Source organism: Setaria italica, chromosome II (assembly GCF_000263155.2).
Source record: "Setaria italica strain Yugu1 chromosome II, Setaria_italica_v2.0, whole genome shotgun sequence".
Taxonomy (NCBI): Eukaryota; Viridiplantae; Streptophyta; class Magnoliopsida; order Poales; family Poaceae; genus Setaria; species Setaria italica.
In genome coordinates, this window is record NC_028451.1 from 44501971 (window position 1) to 44520618 (window position 18648).

Here is an 18648-nt window from a genome sequence, read left to right on the forward strand (position 1 = left end):
TTCGGAGCAACAAAATTCAAATAGATGGCAAAATTTAATATAGAAATATGAGTACGTTTATATATTCTTATAAGCATGACGAAGAATAGAGTGGCAAAAGGAATGAAGAAACATTATAGAAGGTGAAGAGAAGAGCTGGAAAAGATAACTAATACTCCTGCTCAAGCGCGTTCACATGGCAAACGGGATTCCCGCAAAAATTAGTACGAGGACTCAGAGATTTTTCATGTACTCTATTTGGAATGGAAACCGAGGGAGTCTTTTCGAGAAAGAAATTCAACATTTTTGTTTTAAAAGAGCAACTAACGTATATGCCATGTACGACTCTTTTAAACAAGTTTTCTTGGAGAAGAGAATGATAAACAGATGGAAAGAAAATATTTGACAGCATGGCAAGAATGATGGCTACCCGATCGATTTCCCTGGGCCCAACTCAGTCAGAAGCCCATGACACGCGAGAAGGTCAAACAGCCGCCGCCACACCACCAGCTCGTGTGAAACCACAACTCCTCCGGCAGCGAGCAAAGGCAGCAGGCGCGTCGGATCCCCTCCTCCTCCCCGAATCCAGAGGGATCGAGCCGGGGGACGGGGAACTGACGACCAGCGAGGCAGCCACCCGGCCGTCCCCCTCAGTTTCCACGACGCTTCGCTCCCTTTCCGCAGCCCGCCGCCCCCTCCTCGTCTCCCTCGCCCCAAACCGCCTCTCCCTCTCCCCCCAAATTCCCATCCGCCCCCAAACCCCACCTCACTCAAAACCCTCGCCCCCGCCGCCGCTCCCCTCCCGCGCGCCCCCATGGCCGCCGCCGCGTCCTCGGAGGAGGCCGTCAAGGTGAGTGGCGGGGCCCTCGTTGTTCCTGCCGAATTCAGGATTCGCCTGCGCGCGGGGCTGATTTGGTATTCGTTTTCGTGGTGTGCGTGCTCGTGTCGGCGCGGCGATGCAGGCGGCGAAGGTGCTGATGGTCGGGGCGGGAGGCATCGGCTGCGAGCTGCTCAAGACGCTCGCGCTCTCTGGATTCAGCGACGTACACATCGTGAGTACCTGCCGCTCGCTTCCTCGCTGTTTCTGCTCGACCCCGTGGGTCTAGGGTTGCTGTCTCGCGTTGCTCGAGTTGGGCTTCCGAGCTGTAGATAGAGGCGCATCCGTTAGCTGGTGTGGTACGGGCTGGTGGGATCTATTATAGGGATAGCGTTGACCCAGAGCTGAGAAGTGGCCGGCCGTGTACAGTTGAATCCACGAGCTCGCAATCCACTGCACTGCTGGAGTACATATGTAGTGCTGAGGACTTTAGTGCTCTTACCTGCAGCTGTGCTTGGTGGGGGTGTATTGCATTTTAGGTCACCCCTTGTTAGAATTATGCTAAGCATCTTGCACTTCTCCTGCTGATCCTTTCCTGTCCTGGTGCTTATTTTTTTAATTTTTGTTAAGGAAAGTTTCAATTGTTACATTAATTCCATATGGTTGATTTTTTTATAAGCAGTTTATGTATGGACACATTCTAGTCCTTGCCAGGTAACTAAAACTACACAAATCAATGTGTTTAGGATAAACAGCTGCCCATGGTTATTATTTTTGGGCAGCTGTTTATGACTCTTGTTCTCGTTATTTTATTGGATGAACAAAACTAGTATCTCACGCATTTGGCATAGAACAGGGTGATAAAGTGATTCTGAATTTGTAGCAACCACCCCCAAAAAATTCGGCATATATTATTTCCATCCCATTGTAGACCTTTCACATGAAACAGATATCGTGTCTTACTTCTTTGTGGCATAACACAGGGAGATAAAATTATTACTCATTCATTCTCCTGCATCTGTTCATTTTCCTCATTCTTTGCCATCTATCATTTGGCTCCTATTATGGATTTATTATCTCCCTGTTAACTCTGACAGATTGTAAGTATGCCTTTGTGGAAGTCATGTTCCCTTATTGCTTGGAACTAATAAAAATCTGACTCTTTCCTCTCAGATGGTGCACCCAAATAATTTAATCTCTCTCTTTGCAGATTGACTTGGACACGATTGAAGTTAGCAATCTGAATAGACAATTTTTGTTTCGGCAGAGTCATGTTGGGCAGTCAAAAGCCAAAGTAAGTTGCTTATATGATAGTTTAATGATATAATTACTGTAATAGTTCTGCTGTCTTCACCTCATACTTGTAATTTTCTTTTCTCATGCTGTTTTATCCCATTGGTTTTGCCAGGTTGCTCGAGATGCTGTTTTGAAATTTAGGCCAAATATAAATATAACACCATACCATGCAAACGTGAAGGATTCTACATTCAATGTTGAATTCTTCAAGCAATTTAGTGTGGTTCTGAATGGTCTTGATAACTTGGATGCTAGACGGCATGTTAATCGCCTTTGCCTTGCTGCGGAAGTTCCTTTGGTTGAAAGTGGTACTACTGGTTTTTTGGGACAGGTGAGGAGACCATATACTACAGTTGCACTCTCAGAATTACTTGTGCTAGGATTCTTCTAGCTCTTTTTTTTCATATTAGTATTTCTGTAGTTTTGTGCATTAACAGAGGATACATGCCTTATAATGTTGCGCATTTGCCATAAAATACACAGTGATCCCGGGACTAAATTTTGGCCTAGGCCTTATATTTTTCGTTAAGAAGACCACATGGGAAGTACATGTAGCCATTTCTAGATGTACACACCTTGCAATGAAATCTAGTGGCCAGAGAGATGATGCTGAAACCCGACTAGCATGCCCTTTTTGTCTCCTGATTATTTGATGAGCGATGAAATTAGGTATGGTGCTTGCATTCGATTTTGATAGTGTGTAAGCTGCTCATAGGATTTTAGTCTCTAGACATTGTGTAATTTTGCAATGATCATGGAATACCAGAAAGCATATTGCTATACAATCATTTCACATTGATTTTGGAATGTACCATTTAGCCACTGCATTATAGTATATATATAATTCATTTTGTGCTGTATTCTAAGTGGACTAATGATACTTTTGTTGTTATAAGTATGTATAACTTGTGCTAAAAATATGTTACTAATGTAGACTAAATCAACACTCCCTGCTTATTACTTGTCATTCCATATATTGCAGGTTACTGTTCATGTCAAGGGTAAAACAGAGTGCTATGAATGTCAGCCAAAGCCTGTCCCGAAATCATATCCAGTATGCACAATTACAAGCACACCATCAAAGGTTCCTTGCTTTTCTGACTCAGTTTTCTTGTTTGTTTCTTTTGTTGGACTGTGTATTATGCTGCATATCCTCTTTCCTTTTTTTGTGTTCTTTTTTTTGGAGGAAATCCTTTTTTTGTGTTCTTGTATCTGCGCAAGACAATTTTCTAACCTGTAGGTTTTTGTTAGCCTCAACATATGGTGGAATGCAGTTTTCATTATTATTAATAAATATAGGAGGGAGTATTTGTTGCATAGTTTGCATAAATGCATGCTTATTTCCCCATATTTATAGCTATTTGAGTAACTTCAATGTTTCTACTGAAGTTTACATGACTTATCAATGTATTCTTTATGCATAATTGCATGTCTCAGAATTGAAAAGGAATGATCTGTATGCATGATAGGTGCATCACTTTATCAGACATCATGTTTTTTGGCATCTCTGATGCAACTAAACCTTTTAACATCGGCATGTACACCATGTTTGATTAGTTCAGGCGGGTAGTGTTTGTACTTGTAACAGGTGATTAACTCTCTTGCTGTACAACAACCTCCTCTTCTCTCCTAGTTGAGAGAAAGTGGGGATCTGGGTTGGTCCTTTATTTCTCTCTATAATACAAATATATGAAGCTCTCCTGCTTGTTCGAGAAAAAAATATCAGCATGTTACCTTGTTGGATTTGATAATACCTTTTGTGCATTTACAGTTATGTTCATTATAGTATGATAAAATTTGATTGCTCCTCAATTTTAGCATTAATGACTGATTTCATCCCCTTGCAGTTTGTTCACTGCATTGTTTGGGCGAAAGACTTGCTTTTTGCAAAGCTGTTTGGTGACAGAAATCAGGATAATGATCTTAATGTGCACTCAAAAGACGATAGCAGTTCAAAAACTGATGTTTTTGAGAGGAATGTAGATGAAGATCTTTCGCATTATGCCCAGAGGATATATGATCATGTATTTGGCTACAACATCGAAACTGCCTTAGCTAACGAGGAAACTTGGAAAAATCGGAGGAGGCCAAATCCAATATATGTCAGAGATGCCTTGCCTGAAGATGCTGTTCAGCAAAACGGTTGCTCTCAGGACCACAAAAATGAGGAGCAGGAACCATCTGCTATGGTGTCCCTAGGCCTTAGAAATCCGCAAGAGATATGGAGTCTTGCTGACAATTCAAGAGTCTTCTTGGAGGCTTTCAAATTATTTTTTGAGAAAAGGGAGAAGGTTTGTATACATTCTGTGCTGAGTTATATGACATCTTCAGAGTTTTTTTATTTACAAACTAATTAAGATTTTGCTATCTTTTTTGGTCTTTTCAGGAAATAGGGAACCTTATTTTCGACAAGGATGACCAATTGGCTGTTGAGTTTGTTACTGCTGCAGCTAATATCAGAGCTTCCTCTTTTGGAATACCACTGCATAGCCTTTTTGAAGCTAAAGGTGTTGCTGGAAACATAGTCCATGCTGTGGCAACTACCAATGCTATAATAGCTGGTCTAATTGTCATCGAAGCGATTAAAGTGCTAAAGGGTGATTATCAGAACTATAGGTAAACTACATTCTTAATCTGTTACTTTGTGTCTTTGTGCTGGTAATTTCTATCTTAGATATTGCTGTTTATTCCAAAATGCCTACTTTCGTTTCTTCTTTTTTGAAACAAATGCCTACTTTCGTTTCTTCTTTTTTGAAACAAATGCCTACTTTCTGTTTATTCTAGGTTCAAAAGAATTAATAGTCGTGAAATTTCTAGACAAATGGAACTTGTTTCTTTCTCATTATTATGTTATTTGTTTTGTTTAGTTGCTTAATTGTTTTTGGGCTTTGGCAAAAGAAAAGTATTGTACCTTAACATTTCATATTTTACAGAATGTCATATTGTCTTGAACATCCAGCAACAGCAAGGAAGATGCTCTTGATGCCTGTAGAGCCTTTTGAACCTAATAAATCATGCTATGTCTGCTCTGAGGTATTTACGCCTTTCTAGTTTTGTTATTCTCATTTTATATCTTTCTTTGTCACCAACACGAACTAAAACTCAATGCAACAGACCCCACTTGTTCTGGAGGTTAATACTAAGACTACAAAGCTCCGGGAAGTCATTGACAAAGTTATAAAAAGCAAACTTGGAATGAACCTCCCTTTAGTAATGGTTGGTGCCACACTTGTTTTTGAGGATGGTGAAGGTTTGGAGCCGGATGAGGCTGAAAATTATGCTTTAAATCTTGACAAGGTACTGCCTTACTGTTCAAGACAAGTGATCGATATGCCCTGTGCCATGTTTTTACTAAAGTTCTCTTTCCTTTTTTTTTAAAAAAAGTTTGCAACCCTTGTTTGTGTTCCTTAAGGTACATGTTTTTAAGTTTGCAGCCTTAATTTGTGTTTTAGTGTTTATGACCACCTTAGTTGATACATTATTGCAGGTTTTGGCGGAACTTCCAGCTCCAGTTGTAAATGATACAAAGCTTACGGTCGAGGATTTCCAGCAGGAGCTAAAATGCAGCATCAACATCAAACAAAGGTTCATATCTTTCTTTTCTTTCTATTGACTATGCATCCTATGATTGCCATGGTTCCATTTTTTTAAACCTTGTTGGCTTCTCTGTGTATATTGCACTCTTTTAAAAAAACTTGAGCTACACCTGTTATTTTAACTTGTTACCCTCATTTGACTAACTTTTATAGAAATGTTCTATGCTAGATATATAATGAGTGTACTGGATAACAAATTGCTTTGTGTATTATAGATATGAAATTGTAACTATATGTTGTAATACTGTACATTGCACGTCGACTTGTATTCATTTATTGAATGGCCAATGCAGGGATGAGTTTGATAAGGAGAAAGAGCCTGATGGAATGGTTCTCGCTGGCTGGACTGGTCCAGTGGATAAGCAAATTACCAGTAATGGTGACAAAAGATTGGTTCCGTCTTCATCCAGTGCAGATGATGTTGACAGTGCCGCCGAGGATGCATCAGTGAAACCTGGAATGAAGCGCAAGCTGAATGAAATACTAGAGTCACAGGAAAATTTTGATGTCCAGAATAAGTCAGATGTTGGTTCTAGTAGTGCACAAATCGTTGAAGATGACGATGATGACATTGTTATGTTCAATGAGGACCCGATGCAAGGCAAGAAGAAGAGATTGCAATAGCAACTCATTCCAGAGATAACAGCTGTTGACTTCCGACGTCATGGCTAACACATTATTTGATCATAACATCTTTTGTAACTTATCTATGCGGTGATGTGCTAGGCTGATGATGTTGAGATATCGGTAACAATGCCTGGGACTTTTTTTTGGCCTTAGATACTGCCTTGTAGGATTGTAATCTGTAGTGGTTAGGCACATGAGCAACTAATGCTCTTCTGACAGCCTGCTGCAAGATAGCACTTATCTCATGAGCCAAGGTCCTATGTTAGTAGTGATTTTTGTTCAGTTAGGGGTTACCTGGTAAACCGCTAAGAAGGCTGGACCAATGCTTTGCTGCCTCACTGGTGCCACAAGATCACTGGATTTCTATGGGTCTGAAGAAATCCATTGATCTTGTAGCGCCAGTGAGGCAGCGAGTGACATGAGATTCTAACTTTGGACTTGCTTCAGAAGTCATCAATAATTCTTATAACATCTTGTTGGAATATAAACAGGTCGATAATTCCTAATGAAATATGTGCTAGGCACGTTTTTGAAAAAAAAGATTGATCTTAACTATGTCTCTCCTAGTACACCAGATCAGACTACAACCAATTCAAAAGTAAATCACTGGAAGACGAAGTCAGAACGATGCGTCATTTTGCGAGAATAAAAGCTCATTCATTAGTTTCCCTCTTCCATTCTGTCATTCAGTACAAGCTCTGCGGCAAGGACAAGCTACATTAGCCGATAGCAAACAAGAATCCAAAGTAAATCCAGAACTATCAAATCGTATGAACAATTCACTATCTTAGGGGGTGTTTGGGAAACCCCTGTTAAAGTTTAACACCTGTCACATCGGATGTTTGGATGCTAATTAGGAGTACTAAACATAAGCTAATTACAAAACTAATTGCACAGATGGAGTATAATTCGCGAGACGAATCTATTAAGCCTAATTAGTCCATGATTTGACAATGTGGTGCTACAGTAACCATTTGCTAATGATGGATTAATTAGGCTTAATAGATTCGTCTCGCGAATTAGCACAAGGTTCTGCAATTAGTTTTATAATTAGCTCATATTTAGTCCTCCTAATTAGCATCCGAACATCCGATGTGACACTGTTAAAGTTTAGCACCTCATATCCAAACAGCCCCTTAAAATCGGCATCCATTCATCAATAATTCAACATCTCAAAATCGGCGTCCCAAGAACGGGAACACGATCCATCCGTATGAATTATGAAAGAACCTAAAAACTCTGTTGTTGAACGCATCTCACGCAGACGAACAGGAAATGAGAAAAATTCATCAATGCAGAAAAATTCGAAGTAACCTCCGGCCGCCGCCGGACTTCTGGAGCCCGTCCAAGAGCGCCGCGCCCCTCAGGTGGCAGACGAGCGCGCAGAACGCGACCCCGAGCAGGAACGCCACAAGCCGCCGGAACCCGCCGCCTCGCGTCCTCCGGCTCCTCCCCAACACCGCGGCCAAGATGCCGAGCGCCTGGCCCAGGCCGGACGCGTTCCAGGCCTCCGCGAGCGCCGCGAGCCTGTCGCCGCCGAGCGCCAGGGAGAGCGCGACCGCCGCGAGGTCCTCGGCCGGCGTCTTCCTCCTCCTACCCAGTTTGAACCACCCGCCGCCGCCGCGGACGACGACCGTGAGGGGGCGCGGGCGGGGAAGAAGGCGGCGAAGGGAGGTGGAGAGGAGGCGGCGCACGGGCTTCGGCGGGAATGCGATTGGATTGGGCTTCGCGCCGCGGCGGCGGCGGCGGCCGCCGTGGGCGGCGCCACGGCTGCAGCTGATGGCGGTGGAGACGGTGTCAGCGACGGAGAGGCGCGGGGGTCCGAGGAGCTGGAGCTGGAGCATCGTGCTCGTGCGAGCGCGCGGCGATGGATGGGTGGAGCGAGGCCAAGGCTGGAATCATCTCGGTATTTTTTCCGGTGGCCAATGCGGACGCTCCAATCGGGCAGAGGGGGTGAGGGAGGAAGAGGACGCTTTCAAATTTGCATCCATACGAACACGTGAATTTTATAGGGAACAATTTAGATTCTGTAAAATTCGTGGATTTTTTCTGATTTTCAAACGGGGCTACAAGAACCTACATGGCTGCATCTGGCATTGATCTGGGCATCCGGCCAATCATTTGACGATTGCTTCTTGGGGAATTTAGACAGCTAAGAATATGAATAAAAGAACATTATTTATGCATTTTCCATTGATTGGTGATTCTGGTTCAGAACTCTGAACTCCACCACGCTCGTAGATGCTCCAGGAAAGCATGGGTGAACTTTCAAAAGAAAAGGAAAAGCTTAAAAGGGTAACGATGGTACATTTCTGCAGCCTTGATTTAGGCCTTGTTTAGTTGCCCAAAGTTTGGAGGTGCAAAATTACTGTTGTAGCATTGTAGCACACTGTAGCGTTTGTTTGTATTTGTGAATTATTGTCCAAATATTGACTAATTAGGCTCAAAAGATTCGTCTCGCAAAGTATAACAAAACTGTGCAATTAGTTTTTGATTTCGTCTACATTTAGTACTCTATGCATATACCGCAAGTTTGATGTGATGAGGAATCTTCTTTTTGGGTTGGAGTTTTGGGGGAACTAAACATGGCCTTAAGTGCAAAACATCAAAATTTGGCATGAAAATTCATCGAACTGCAATGTTCAGAACATCTTCAGCTCTCTGCAAATACATCAAAATACAATCACAAAAAATATGTAGCGTCTTGGAGGCACAAGAAATGTGAATGATGAACTTTAAAGAAAAGAAAAATGAATGGTGAATCATCCTGGGGTGAAACAGCTTAATATAAACCCCACCCCAAAAAGCACTGGTTTTCTATGTTTCAATTTTCTAACTGCAGCACGAAAACAGCAGCTGAATGAAAAAGAAAAAAAAAAGAAACCGTCCTGTATTAAACTGATGGTGTAGGGGTGCATGACCCTCTTTGACCTTTGTGCAATGCACATCTCTTCCTCCCTTCGACAGGCTTATTCATACAAGGTGAACCGTCTGCTGTACAAGCACCACATATACACGGCCATCCTGAGCTTCTGGAAAACGAAGCACCAGCGACCTCTATTCCACGGTCTTTCTCGCATATTTGTCTGCCAGCATTTGGGACCACTTTGCAGGACCCATTATCTGCCATTGCTCCACAGATGGGCGCTGCATAATCTCTTGTCTGAGATCCTGACCCTCTTGATGAGTCCGCACTTGTCGATTTCTTCCGTGCTTTGAGCAGCTCAAACCACATTCTCCCAGAAGGCTGCGGTACCTGGGACTCAGGTTCAGCATGGGAAGCCTTCTCTTCACAGTCACAGATACAAGCATCCCTGGAGGCGTCATGTTTTCCATCTTCTGTAGGAGCTTCTCTAGTTTTCACCTCCTCTTCTTTGATGCTATTGCTTTGTCTTGGGGATTCCTCCACAGTTGTAGAGATATTTTGGGGCAATATTTTACTTTCCTGTGTTCGATCTGAGCTGTCCAAATCTTCAGTTAGGTGAGGTATGGATTCAATAATCTCCTGTGTTTGATCTGAGTTGTCTAAATCTTCAGTTAGGTGAGGTATTGGAATCTCAGCTTGGCAAGGATAGCTAGTAGATGAGCTTTTAGGGCTGCCTTTGACTCTTCTACCTTTGTGTAAGCTGCATCTCTTTCTTCCTTCAACTGGGTGCTCCAGACAAGAAGAACCATCTTCTAGCACCACTCCACAAAAAGAGTTAGAATCCTGTATTGGTACAGTTCTCCGTTTTGCAACATCAATCTTTTTTATTCTGTGCCCTCCAGACCTCCTTCTATGCGCTTGTCTATTACCACAGGGAAAACCAGATATTTTCTTCCAGGGAATATCAATTGCCTCGCCTCCACTGTCCTCTGAGTTAACTGGCTGAGGTCTGAAACCAACAAATGTACGAACTCTTGGGAGCATACTTTTCATAATACCAGGCGGGGTGTTAACCGACCCACTTCCTTTTATCTTTATACCCGCTTTTACTCCAAATATATCTTGTTTCGAGTGGCATACTCTGCTAAGTAGAGATGATCTACGGCTGGTTGCTCCCTGTTCTAACTTGAGCAGTATTTCTTCACAGCGACAAGCACCATTCTGAAGCTTGTTCCATGCATAATCAAATATTCTCAGCAGCTGTGCCTCAGTCTTCTCAGCTTCTTGTTTATTATCCATCTGTTTGTTTCCAATAGAAGAAAAGACACATAGGAATGGAAAATGTTAAATGCATTCAGAGAATAACCAAATTACAATGTTAAACGCTGAAGATGAAAAGGACAACTGAAAATTCATTAGAATGAAAAGAACAAATGAAAATTCATTAGAGTGAAAAGGACAGCTGACACTTTCTATTTTTACAAAAGCAACTAAAGAAATATTGAGGGGTTCCCCTACATCCATTAGAGTGATGGAAGAGGAATCATCTTGATCCTAAATCTTACACCATTCTAGTTATGAAATGCCACTATACAAATATTACATCCAAGTATATTTCCATGAACAAGTGCATTGGAATTAGGTAGTCGCTCATGTGGAACTGCATAGTGATAGTAGCAACTGTAGCTAAATGCAATTCTGAGTGTAATACTGCAGGAAGCAGTGAAGGTAAGAACAGAAACCTTTGGACGAAGTATTGCTAATACTGTACATATACACAAGCTAAGATTATCTGCACCAAACCCATCCAGCAATTCAACGGTAGAACTAGAATTATTATTAGAAACTGAAGCCAAGTGTACAGTGAGCAAGAAACAATGTACAATGAATATGAGCAAACATAACCTTTGTCACCCCAAAACATGTGAACTTCGCAAGCTTTAACAGAAGAATTTGAAGAAATTATAAAACACATTTATAGACACAATCTCATTGTATCAGCGGAACATAATGCAAACTGTGGATCAGAGGCTACTCAACTATTGTGGACATCAAAATCATAGCCATCCTTGCAGTTCAGAAAACTTCAGACCAGACTCTCATTCAGAATTCAGACATTATGGCATGTTGATGTACAATTGTATAATACTCCCTCCGTCCTAAAATATAAGGCATCCAATGGTTCAAAATTTGTCCCCAAATATAAGACGTCCTAGGAATTTTTGGCAAGTACTCAATCAACTCAATTAAAAACTTGCCAAATATTTCCCTTGTTAACTGGAAAACTTACCTTGTATTACCATTAGCTAAGGGTACATGAGACATTTGCCCACGTCCTTAATCTGTCCTAAAAATCCTAAGATGCCTTGTATTTCAGGACAGAGGGAGTACTACAGTACAGCCGCCCAAAATCATATAAAGGGAAAGAATCACCAAGAACGCTCACCTGCGCACATCGAAACACTACAGAATAGCCTCGAGAGAACACTTCTCTGAATAATCCAGGCCCTGCGGCGAGCGCATTCACCTCAGCTTTACCAGCAGAGCCTAACGAATTCCCAGTGTCCAGGTGCGACCCCGAGCGGCCATACTGCTGCAGCCTCGCCCTGACACTGTCGGCCTGCCCGAGGTACACCACGACGACTCCCCGAGAATCACGCCTCCGGGACCTGACGCCCTCGTCGGACGCGCCGGCGACACCCAGCTCATAGATACCGGGGAAATTGTCAGGGAGGTTGCGGATGCGGTAGCGCTGGACCCCCTCCTTGCCGGCGGAGTGGTCCTCCCAGTCCGACGGCCCGACGAGAACCTAGAAATGCGAGAGGTGAGAGCTTGAAGCGCAGATCGGGTACGAATCTATAACCCAAGACTTTTCCGATTGGGCACCGGAGTTCGATCCGAGATGGCAAATAGGCAGACGCCATCAGCTAGATCCTGTGGAGCAGACCGTCCGCTTCTCGTGGCGGCGACAGGAGCAGATAGCGGGGAGAAGAGGACAGCGGGTGCGCACCTTCCATGGGGAGAAGAGGGAGTCGTGCTTGGTGCGGGGGCAGTCCTCCCGCTTCAGCCTGGCGGTTACGGCGGCCGGCATCGCTCGGGCGGGGTCTGCTGGAGCTGCTCCCACGGTGGGTGGGGTGGGTTCCGGGCTCCCCTCAGCGGCGCCGCCGCTGCACCACCGGCATCGCCGCCGGGAGCGAGCTCGTGTCGTGTTTTGAAAATCCCGGGCTCCTTGGACTTGGCGGGCCGTGTGCGGGCACGGGGCGTGTGGGTTCCGCCGGACCTGAGCCGGGCTTTGTCGGGTTCCGCGTTCCGGGTCCACATGGCGCGGGTGGAGACGTGGAGTGTGGTCGGGTGGACCACCAGAACCAGATTGATCTGGAAAACAGCTGGGCGGCACGTGCGCCGTTGGATGGACGATCCACTGTCCAGATTGAACGCGGTGGGAAACACGGCATTTTTCATTCACACTCTCTTTTCGCAATTTCTCAATTTCGCAAGATTCATGCCTTTTGACAACTTCATTGGACTCCTGACCTTAGGCTTAGGGATAGGCATGATGAAAAATAGTGGGACGAGAAAGTGTTTGAACGGGACCAAATTGGAATTTGGATGGTTCCAGACTGCGTCGTTGTGTCAATGAAACGTGTTAATGTGTTGGTTCACGAGGATTAACCATTAATTATGAGGAAGTGAAAGGGGGTGACGCAAGAGACCGTATCAAAAATCAGCATGGCCAAAAGGGGCATAGCGTGTGGCACGAGTGAGAGAGGGTGGACAACAGGACACTAAACTTGATGTTCCACGATAATAATGTACCATGAACATTTGAGAAATCACATGTTTTGTGGAGGATTAATTGTAAATTCATTATCTAGAGACTCCATTTTTTAGCAGAGGGTTTAAACAGTGTCTCGGGATTTATCATTCGATCGAACTTATTTATGTAATTGTCATTTTGCGGCTGAATATGGGTTCGTATGCCAACAGCCTATTGTCCGTGTTTTTTTAATTTCCCGGGTAGAATAATCATGTCACTGAGGAGGTGAGCATACCTTAATTAGTTAGAGTGGGAGGTGTGATCATGCACTCTAACCATTCAGGTTTGAGTCCCCTCCAGCTCGAATTTGGATGACTATTTCTTTTTCTTAATAAAAAAATCACCTAGCTCCTTGTAAGTTGATCTATTTTTTTATAATTCTATTGAATGTACCTGGACATGGTCAAGCGAACCATTTCATTACCAGATGTTCTAAGCACAGGCGAGACGTAGCTGCGATGGGAAAATGCAGCCTAATCCTAGCGTATACGTTTTCAACACGATTATCTGTCATAAAACTATTATGTACAATTACCGGTGAAAAATGTACAGATACGATACGACCCTCCCGTGTCACATGATCGTCTCGTCGGCTAGGCAGCAACAGCACACCGCCATGAAGCTGCATCACATGGCAAGAAAACGGCGTCGTCATCAGAATAACAATGCCACACTTTTTTTTTCCATTGTCGGCAACAAGAAATCGACCAAGCAATGACGGGGTAGCTAGCTACGTTGTGGGCTTACAATCCGACCACGAAGCCTTTGGCCGGCGGAGGCTCCGGCGGCTCGCGCGGCGCCGTCGCCGACGGAGGCGTCATCGGCCTAGCAGGTCCTGCAAAATACGGCGCAAACGCAACGCGATCAGATGAATGGGGATCGGTGTACTACAGACAGGAAACATTACCGTTGGAGCTCGATCGATTCAGAGCACGTACTGCTGCTTCCGGAAGGCGATCTGCTCGCGGACGGCGACGAGAACGTGGACGACCCTTCGGCCCCTTCCCCTTGGGCTCCGTCGCGATGAGACGTGTTCCTGTGCAGCATGCTGCTGGGCAGGCTCCCGCCGGGTGTTCCCGTAAAACGAAAACGAGGGCAGGCAGATTCAGAGGGGAGTTTTGAGAAGCCGGAAGAAATCCTCGATGGAGCCAGAAGGCCAGAGGGGGTCCTCCGAGACAAGCATTCTCCATTTGACCAATGCAGCAACGGCAACCCAAAACAGGGTGAATTCTGGGTTGCTCGTAGCTGTTGGCCACTCCATGTCATCACCGCTAGGCTGTATCCGCCGCACCCGTTCCTGTCCTGTCCTCCACCGGCGCCAGGCGCCAGCCAGCCCAGCCATGCCCTGCCATCTAATCTCAGGCAGGAACGCCCTGTCGTTTCCCAGAAACGCGCAGGCGGCAAGCGCCACACGCACCCACCACCCAATCAGGCGATCGATCAACCACCCAACAAAAGGCAAGCAAAAGCCCCTCGTGCCGGCGGCGCTGTCCTGGCCTGCGTTCCCGCCGCGTGCGCCCGCGGCTGCCCCCGCACCGACGGCCACCGGTTGCGGGTTGCTTCGTGGCGCTTCTCGTTCTTCCGCTGTCTCACGCGGGGCAGTGGCTGAACTGGAGAGAAAATTAAAGGGGCTAGACAAACATCTTCCGGTTCAATAATTTGACAATATATACCCTAATTTTTCAAGTATATAATAGCTAGCTAAGTCATAGTAGTTAATTATGCAACGGCAATACACAAAAGCAAATAGTTTGCAAAAGTGTTTTTCTTTTAGATTTTGCCTTGTTTCGTACAAGAATTTAGCATGATTTCATAAAAATTCCTATGCTATTATGAGACAAGAAATAAAATTGTAAATAGTTTAGAAGATATTGTCGCATTGGTTTAAATTGGAGGAGGAACATTAGAAGCAGGAGAGTCGGCCCGTGATGCCTGCCTGCCTGCCGTCGTTGATGTTGCCTTCCATCACGGGCTCACAGCCGCGCCGCCGCGGTCACCTGCCCGTCGATGTCGCAATGGCGCCATTGGGCATCAACCTCGGCCTCGCGCCCTCGCCGAGCCAGAGTCTGCGGGCGGCGGGTCTGGGCATCACAAGATTGAAACGAAACGTCGCAAGCGTCAAGGCGTCGGGCGAGCACTTCGGCACTTCGCGCAACCTGATTACGTACGTGTGCGTTGGCCGTCGTTGGGCAGCAATTGCCAGTTGGGCTTGCCCCCTGCAAGCTGCGGCATGCTGTGTGCTAACCAATTGACCATGCATGCTGCTGCTTTCGCCGGCCATCTTCGTGGTCGCGCGCCGTGGGTGCGTTGCATGTGAGCGCATGGACGATGGACCCGGGACTGAGCTCGCGTTGGCGGCCAAAAGGAGTCGCCGTATCCCCACGACCCCACCCACTTACTCAGGTGGCAGGCCAAGCGTAGTGTGCTCACCGACGGGGGTCAGCACTCAGCAGCGCGGGGCCGGTCGGTCTAAGGCGTGTTGTCTTTTGGCAGGTGATAATGCTCGTGTCAAATGTGAGGGCGAGACTACGGAGGGTCTCCCGTTCTAACGGTATGGCGGTTGAGTGTCCAAAGTTTCCAATGAGTGCACGTTCCGGAGAGTTTCGAGAAAGTTCTAGGTAGATAAGTTCTGAGATTCTCTATGGTTCCTTTTGCTAAAATCTCATGTTTCAGAGAAGTTTCAAAACGAATATGAGAAGGGCAGAAGGTGTACAGTAAGGTTCAGGCCGAGTTTCTTAAAAGATACTTTTGGTATTTTTCACCCAAGTTTCAAATGTGAAATTTCATCGTTCCAAGTTTTTTCAACAAAAAACATGTTCAGGGAAGTATTGGGAGATTGAAAAGCCAAGCAAGGTTCAAGGAAATTTGAACGAAGAAGTATCGAAAAACTGGAAAACAGAAGAAAACAAGAATGAAAAAGGAGAGGTCCATAATGGTCTGCTTTGTCCGACATGCCAAGGCTTGTCCGACATGCCGAGGCTTGTTCCCACGCCCATCGATTGGACTCAAAGCGATCTGGAGATCGTGTGACAGAAACGCGATCAGGGCAGTGTAAGCGTGGTGTACGATCTGTTGTAACGGGCATCGTCTTTCTAATCGGAAAAGGCTTAATATCATGGAGATTGAGGACTGAATCTTGATGCCGGTCGAGACATGCCTTGAGATTCATGCTGCAAGGTTGGGCCCAATGCTCTACAAACCAATCAAAGAGGAATTTTTGGTAGAAGGAATCCTGTTCGCTAGTCCTATACTCCTACCTTTGTTCTGATCACAGTTTCCCCATGATTTCCTCCCGTTTTCGACAGTACTTGCAAACACGACAGTTTGGGGGCAAATCCATGAACAACATATCCGCTACTATTAATAATTCACAATTCAGACTGTCGATTCTTTTTTCTTACGCCGTACAAAGCAAAGCACGCATGCAAAGCCTTGCATCCCTCCGGACAGATGCTTATTCGTCTCCTAGAATTGAATTTCTACAAGATGATGATCAGATTCATACACACACACACACACACACACAGGTCTTGATCGCGTAGGTACAGTTTGGTTCGTGCAACGGGGTCAGGTCAGCATCGGCGACGCATCCGATCCTCACAACTTCCTGCTGCTCTCGAGCCTGGTGTAGCCGAGGATGCAGTTGGCGTAGGCCACGTTGCGGAGCGCCTTGCCGTGCCACCTGCCGACGGTGGCGGCGCCGGAGCGGAGCGCCTTGAGCAGGCAGTCCGCCGTCTTGACCACGCTCCTGACGCCCATGGGCAGGGACAGGTAGGGTGCGTTGAAGAGGTGGAACTCGAGCGACGCGGCGGCGGCGGCGGCGGCCGCCTGCTGGTGCTGGTGCTGGCGCGGGTGCCGTGGCGACGAGGCCGTGAGCATCCGGCCGACCTGGCGCGCGAAGCCGGCGCCCAGGGAGTGGCCGCAGACGCACACGTTCTCGGAGCCGAACCTATCGATGGTGGCCTTGAGCGCTTGCAGGGCGCGCGCCAGGCGCGCGGAGCCCCGGAGGCTGTTCCGGGCCAGGAGGCGGAGCTCGTCCTCGACGTCGCGGCGGATGGTGGGGGCGCGCAGGAGCGTGCCCCGGAACGCGACGACGGCGCTCGGGGCGCCGCTGGGGCTGGGCCGGCCGTCGGCGTCGGCGTGGTGGTCGCGCTCGAAGATGGCGCCGAAGACGGAGCCGTCGCGGTCGTCCACCAGCTCGTGCGCCAGGCGGTACTGGAACGGTTTCCACCACTGCTGCGCCACCGCCGCCGCGTCCCGGCGCTCCTGCCGCTCCAGCTCCAGCAGGTACACCGCCTCGATCAGGTACGCCATCACCATGCGCCTGTAGTCGTCGTCCCTCCTGCGATAAGAATGCAATTATCTAGATCAGAACAGACATTCCTGGATCGACCTGCATCAAGAATCAACACAGCTAACAAGTGATCTATCGATCGATCGATCGATCGCGTTGGGATCGAGCACTCACCAGCTCGTGTTGGTGAGCTCTCTCCATGTAGCAGTGGAGCAGGACAAGCTCGCTTGCTGCGCCATTGCCATGGCCACCAAGCTAATCAGAAACCAACCAACTAGCCAACCACTGACTCTTTCTCTTGAACACTGATCTCCCTGATCCCTGTGCCTCTGTGTGTTTCAGCTGCCGTCGATGTCGTAGGGAAGGCCTGGCAGGGGAGGCGCCCAATATATACCTCCGAGCCGGGGGGTGGCGCAGGATTACGCCGAATTTGCTTAGCTAGTGGGGCAAAGCTTTGCCCTTTTTTTTTAATCGGCCGGGAATAAAGGCGGACGCGCCAGAACAAAGCGCGATCGGGGCAGAGACACCCCCGTCCCTTCCTTTTCAGTTCGAGGACTTGGACTGAATCGGACCGGGCGATCGAGATCGCGATCGATCAGCAAGCTAAGCTAAGCTAGCTCTGGACCGGGCGGGCGCTGGTGCGGAAGGATCAGTGGATGGATGGCAGCCAAAGCCAACGTGAGCGCACGCCATTCAGTAGTTGCCTCCAGGCTGCAAAGGCGGGCCGAGGGCGCACAGCGGGAGCGGACGGACGGACCACGGCGATGCGCGCTTTTGGGGGAGCATATATTCGCCCCGGCTGGACATGGACCTGGACACTCTCGCACTCGCACAGACGACGCTCTGTAACTGTGCCGGATCCGAGACATGGGTCGCGTCCGTCCTCGGACGATGGTGACGGGACTAAGGAACGAATCGTTTCGGGGCACGACGGGGCTGCGAGGCTGTAACGTGGGCGGATGACAGGTCGGGCAGGGGGTTAGGCGCGGCCGTGTACGGTGTCCCCAGCCCGGAGATGGTGCGGGGACAGCTTGAGGGCAGGAGCCGGAAGGATATCTACCTGCCGGGCGCCGGGTGCCGGGTGCCGGGTGCCGGATGGCTAGCTAGCAGCTGTTGCGGCTGGATCGCGGGGCGGTCGGTGTCGTCACGCAACGGCAAGCGCGGGGACGTACGGGGGATCGGGGAGTCGGGGGCACGGCGGCGCGCGGTGACGGGTGGTGATCTGGTGCGTGGTGATTACTGATCAGCGCCGTGATCTGCTGGCGAGAGGGGAGTTAGCGTAGTGCCATTTGGGCACGTTTTACACTACCAATCGGGTGTTGGGGGGGTTCTGATCCCTCCCTATCTGCCCCCAAG

At 47.3% G+C, this 18648-nt stretch overlaps 3 protein-coding genes across 3 annotated transcripts; 1 reads left to right on the forward strand and 2 right to left on the reverse strand.

The window, feature by feature from the left end:
• The first annotated feature begins 538 nt into the window (after positions 1 to 538).
• LOC101776149 (SUMO-activating enzyme subunit 2) lies at positions 539 to 6641 on the forward strand. The gene is made up of 11 exons (XM_004958108.4): positions 539 to 829; positions 942 to 1031; positions 2007 to 2090; positions 2205 to 2423; positions 3075 to 3176; positions 3940 to 4383; positions 4479 to 4708; positions 5026 to 5125; positions 5207 to 5389; positions 5580 to 5677; positions 5982 to 6641. The coding sequence occupies exons 1-11, from the start codon at positions 794 to 796 to the stop codon at positions 6310 to 6312; spliced, it is 1917 nt and encodes a 638-aa protein (XP_004958165.1). The 5' UTR covers positions 539 to 793; the 3' UTR covers positions 6313 to 6641.
• A 2285-nt stretch (positions 6642 to 8926) lies between these two features.
• Positions 8927 to 12444, reverse strand: LOC101776973 (protein EFFECTOR OF TRANSCRIPTION 2). The gene is made up of 3 exons (XM_004958110.3): positions 12192 to 12444; positions 11628 to 11990; positions 8927 to 10480 (listed from the first exon to the last, which is right to left on the reverse strand). Exons 1-3 carry the CDS (start codon positions 12270 to 12272, stop codon positions 9209 to 9211), a joined length of 1716 nt encoding a protein of 571 aa, XP_004958167.1. The 5' UTR covers positions 12273 to 12444; the 3' UTR covers positions 8927 to 9208.
• Positions 12445 to 16337: 3893 nt separating this feature from the next.
• Positions 16338 to 17717, reverse strand: LOC101777383 (GDSL esterase/lipase At4g10955). Its single transcript, XM_004958111.4, has 2 exons — positions 17467 to 17717; positions 16338 to 17340 (listed from the first exon to the last, which is right to left on the reverse strand). Exons 1-2 carry the CDS (start codon positions 17535 to 17537, stop codon positions 16596 to 16598), a joined length of 816 nt encoding a protein of 271 aa, XP_004958168.1. The 5' UTR covers positions 17538 to 17717; the 3' UTR covers positions 16338 to 16595.
• Between the last annotated feature and the right edge of the window lie 931 nt (positions 17718 to 18648).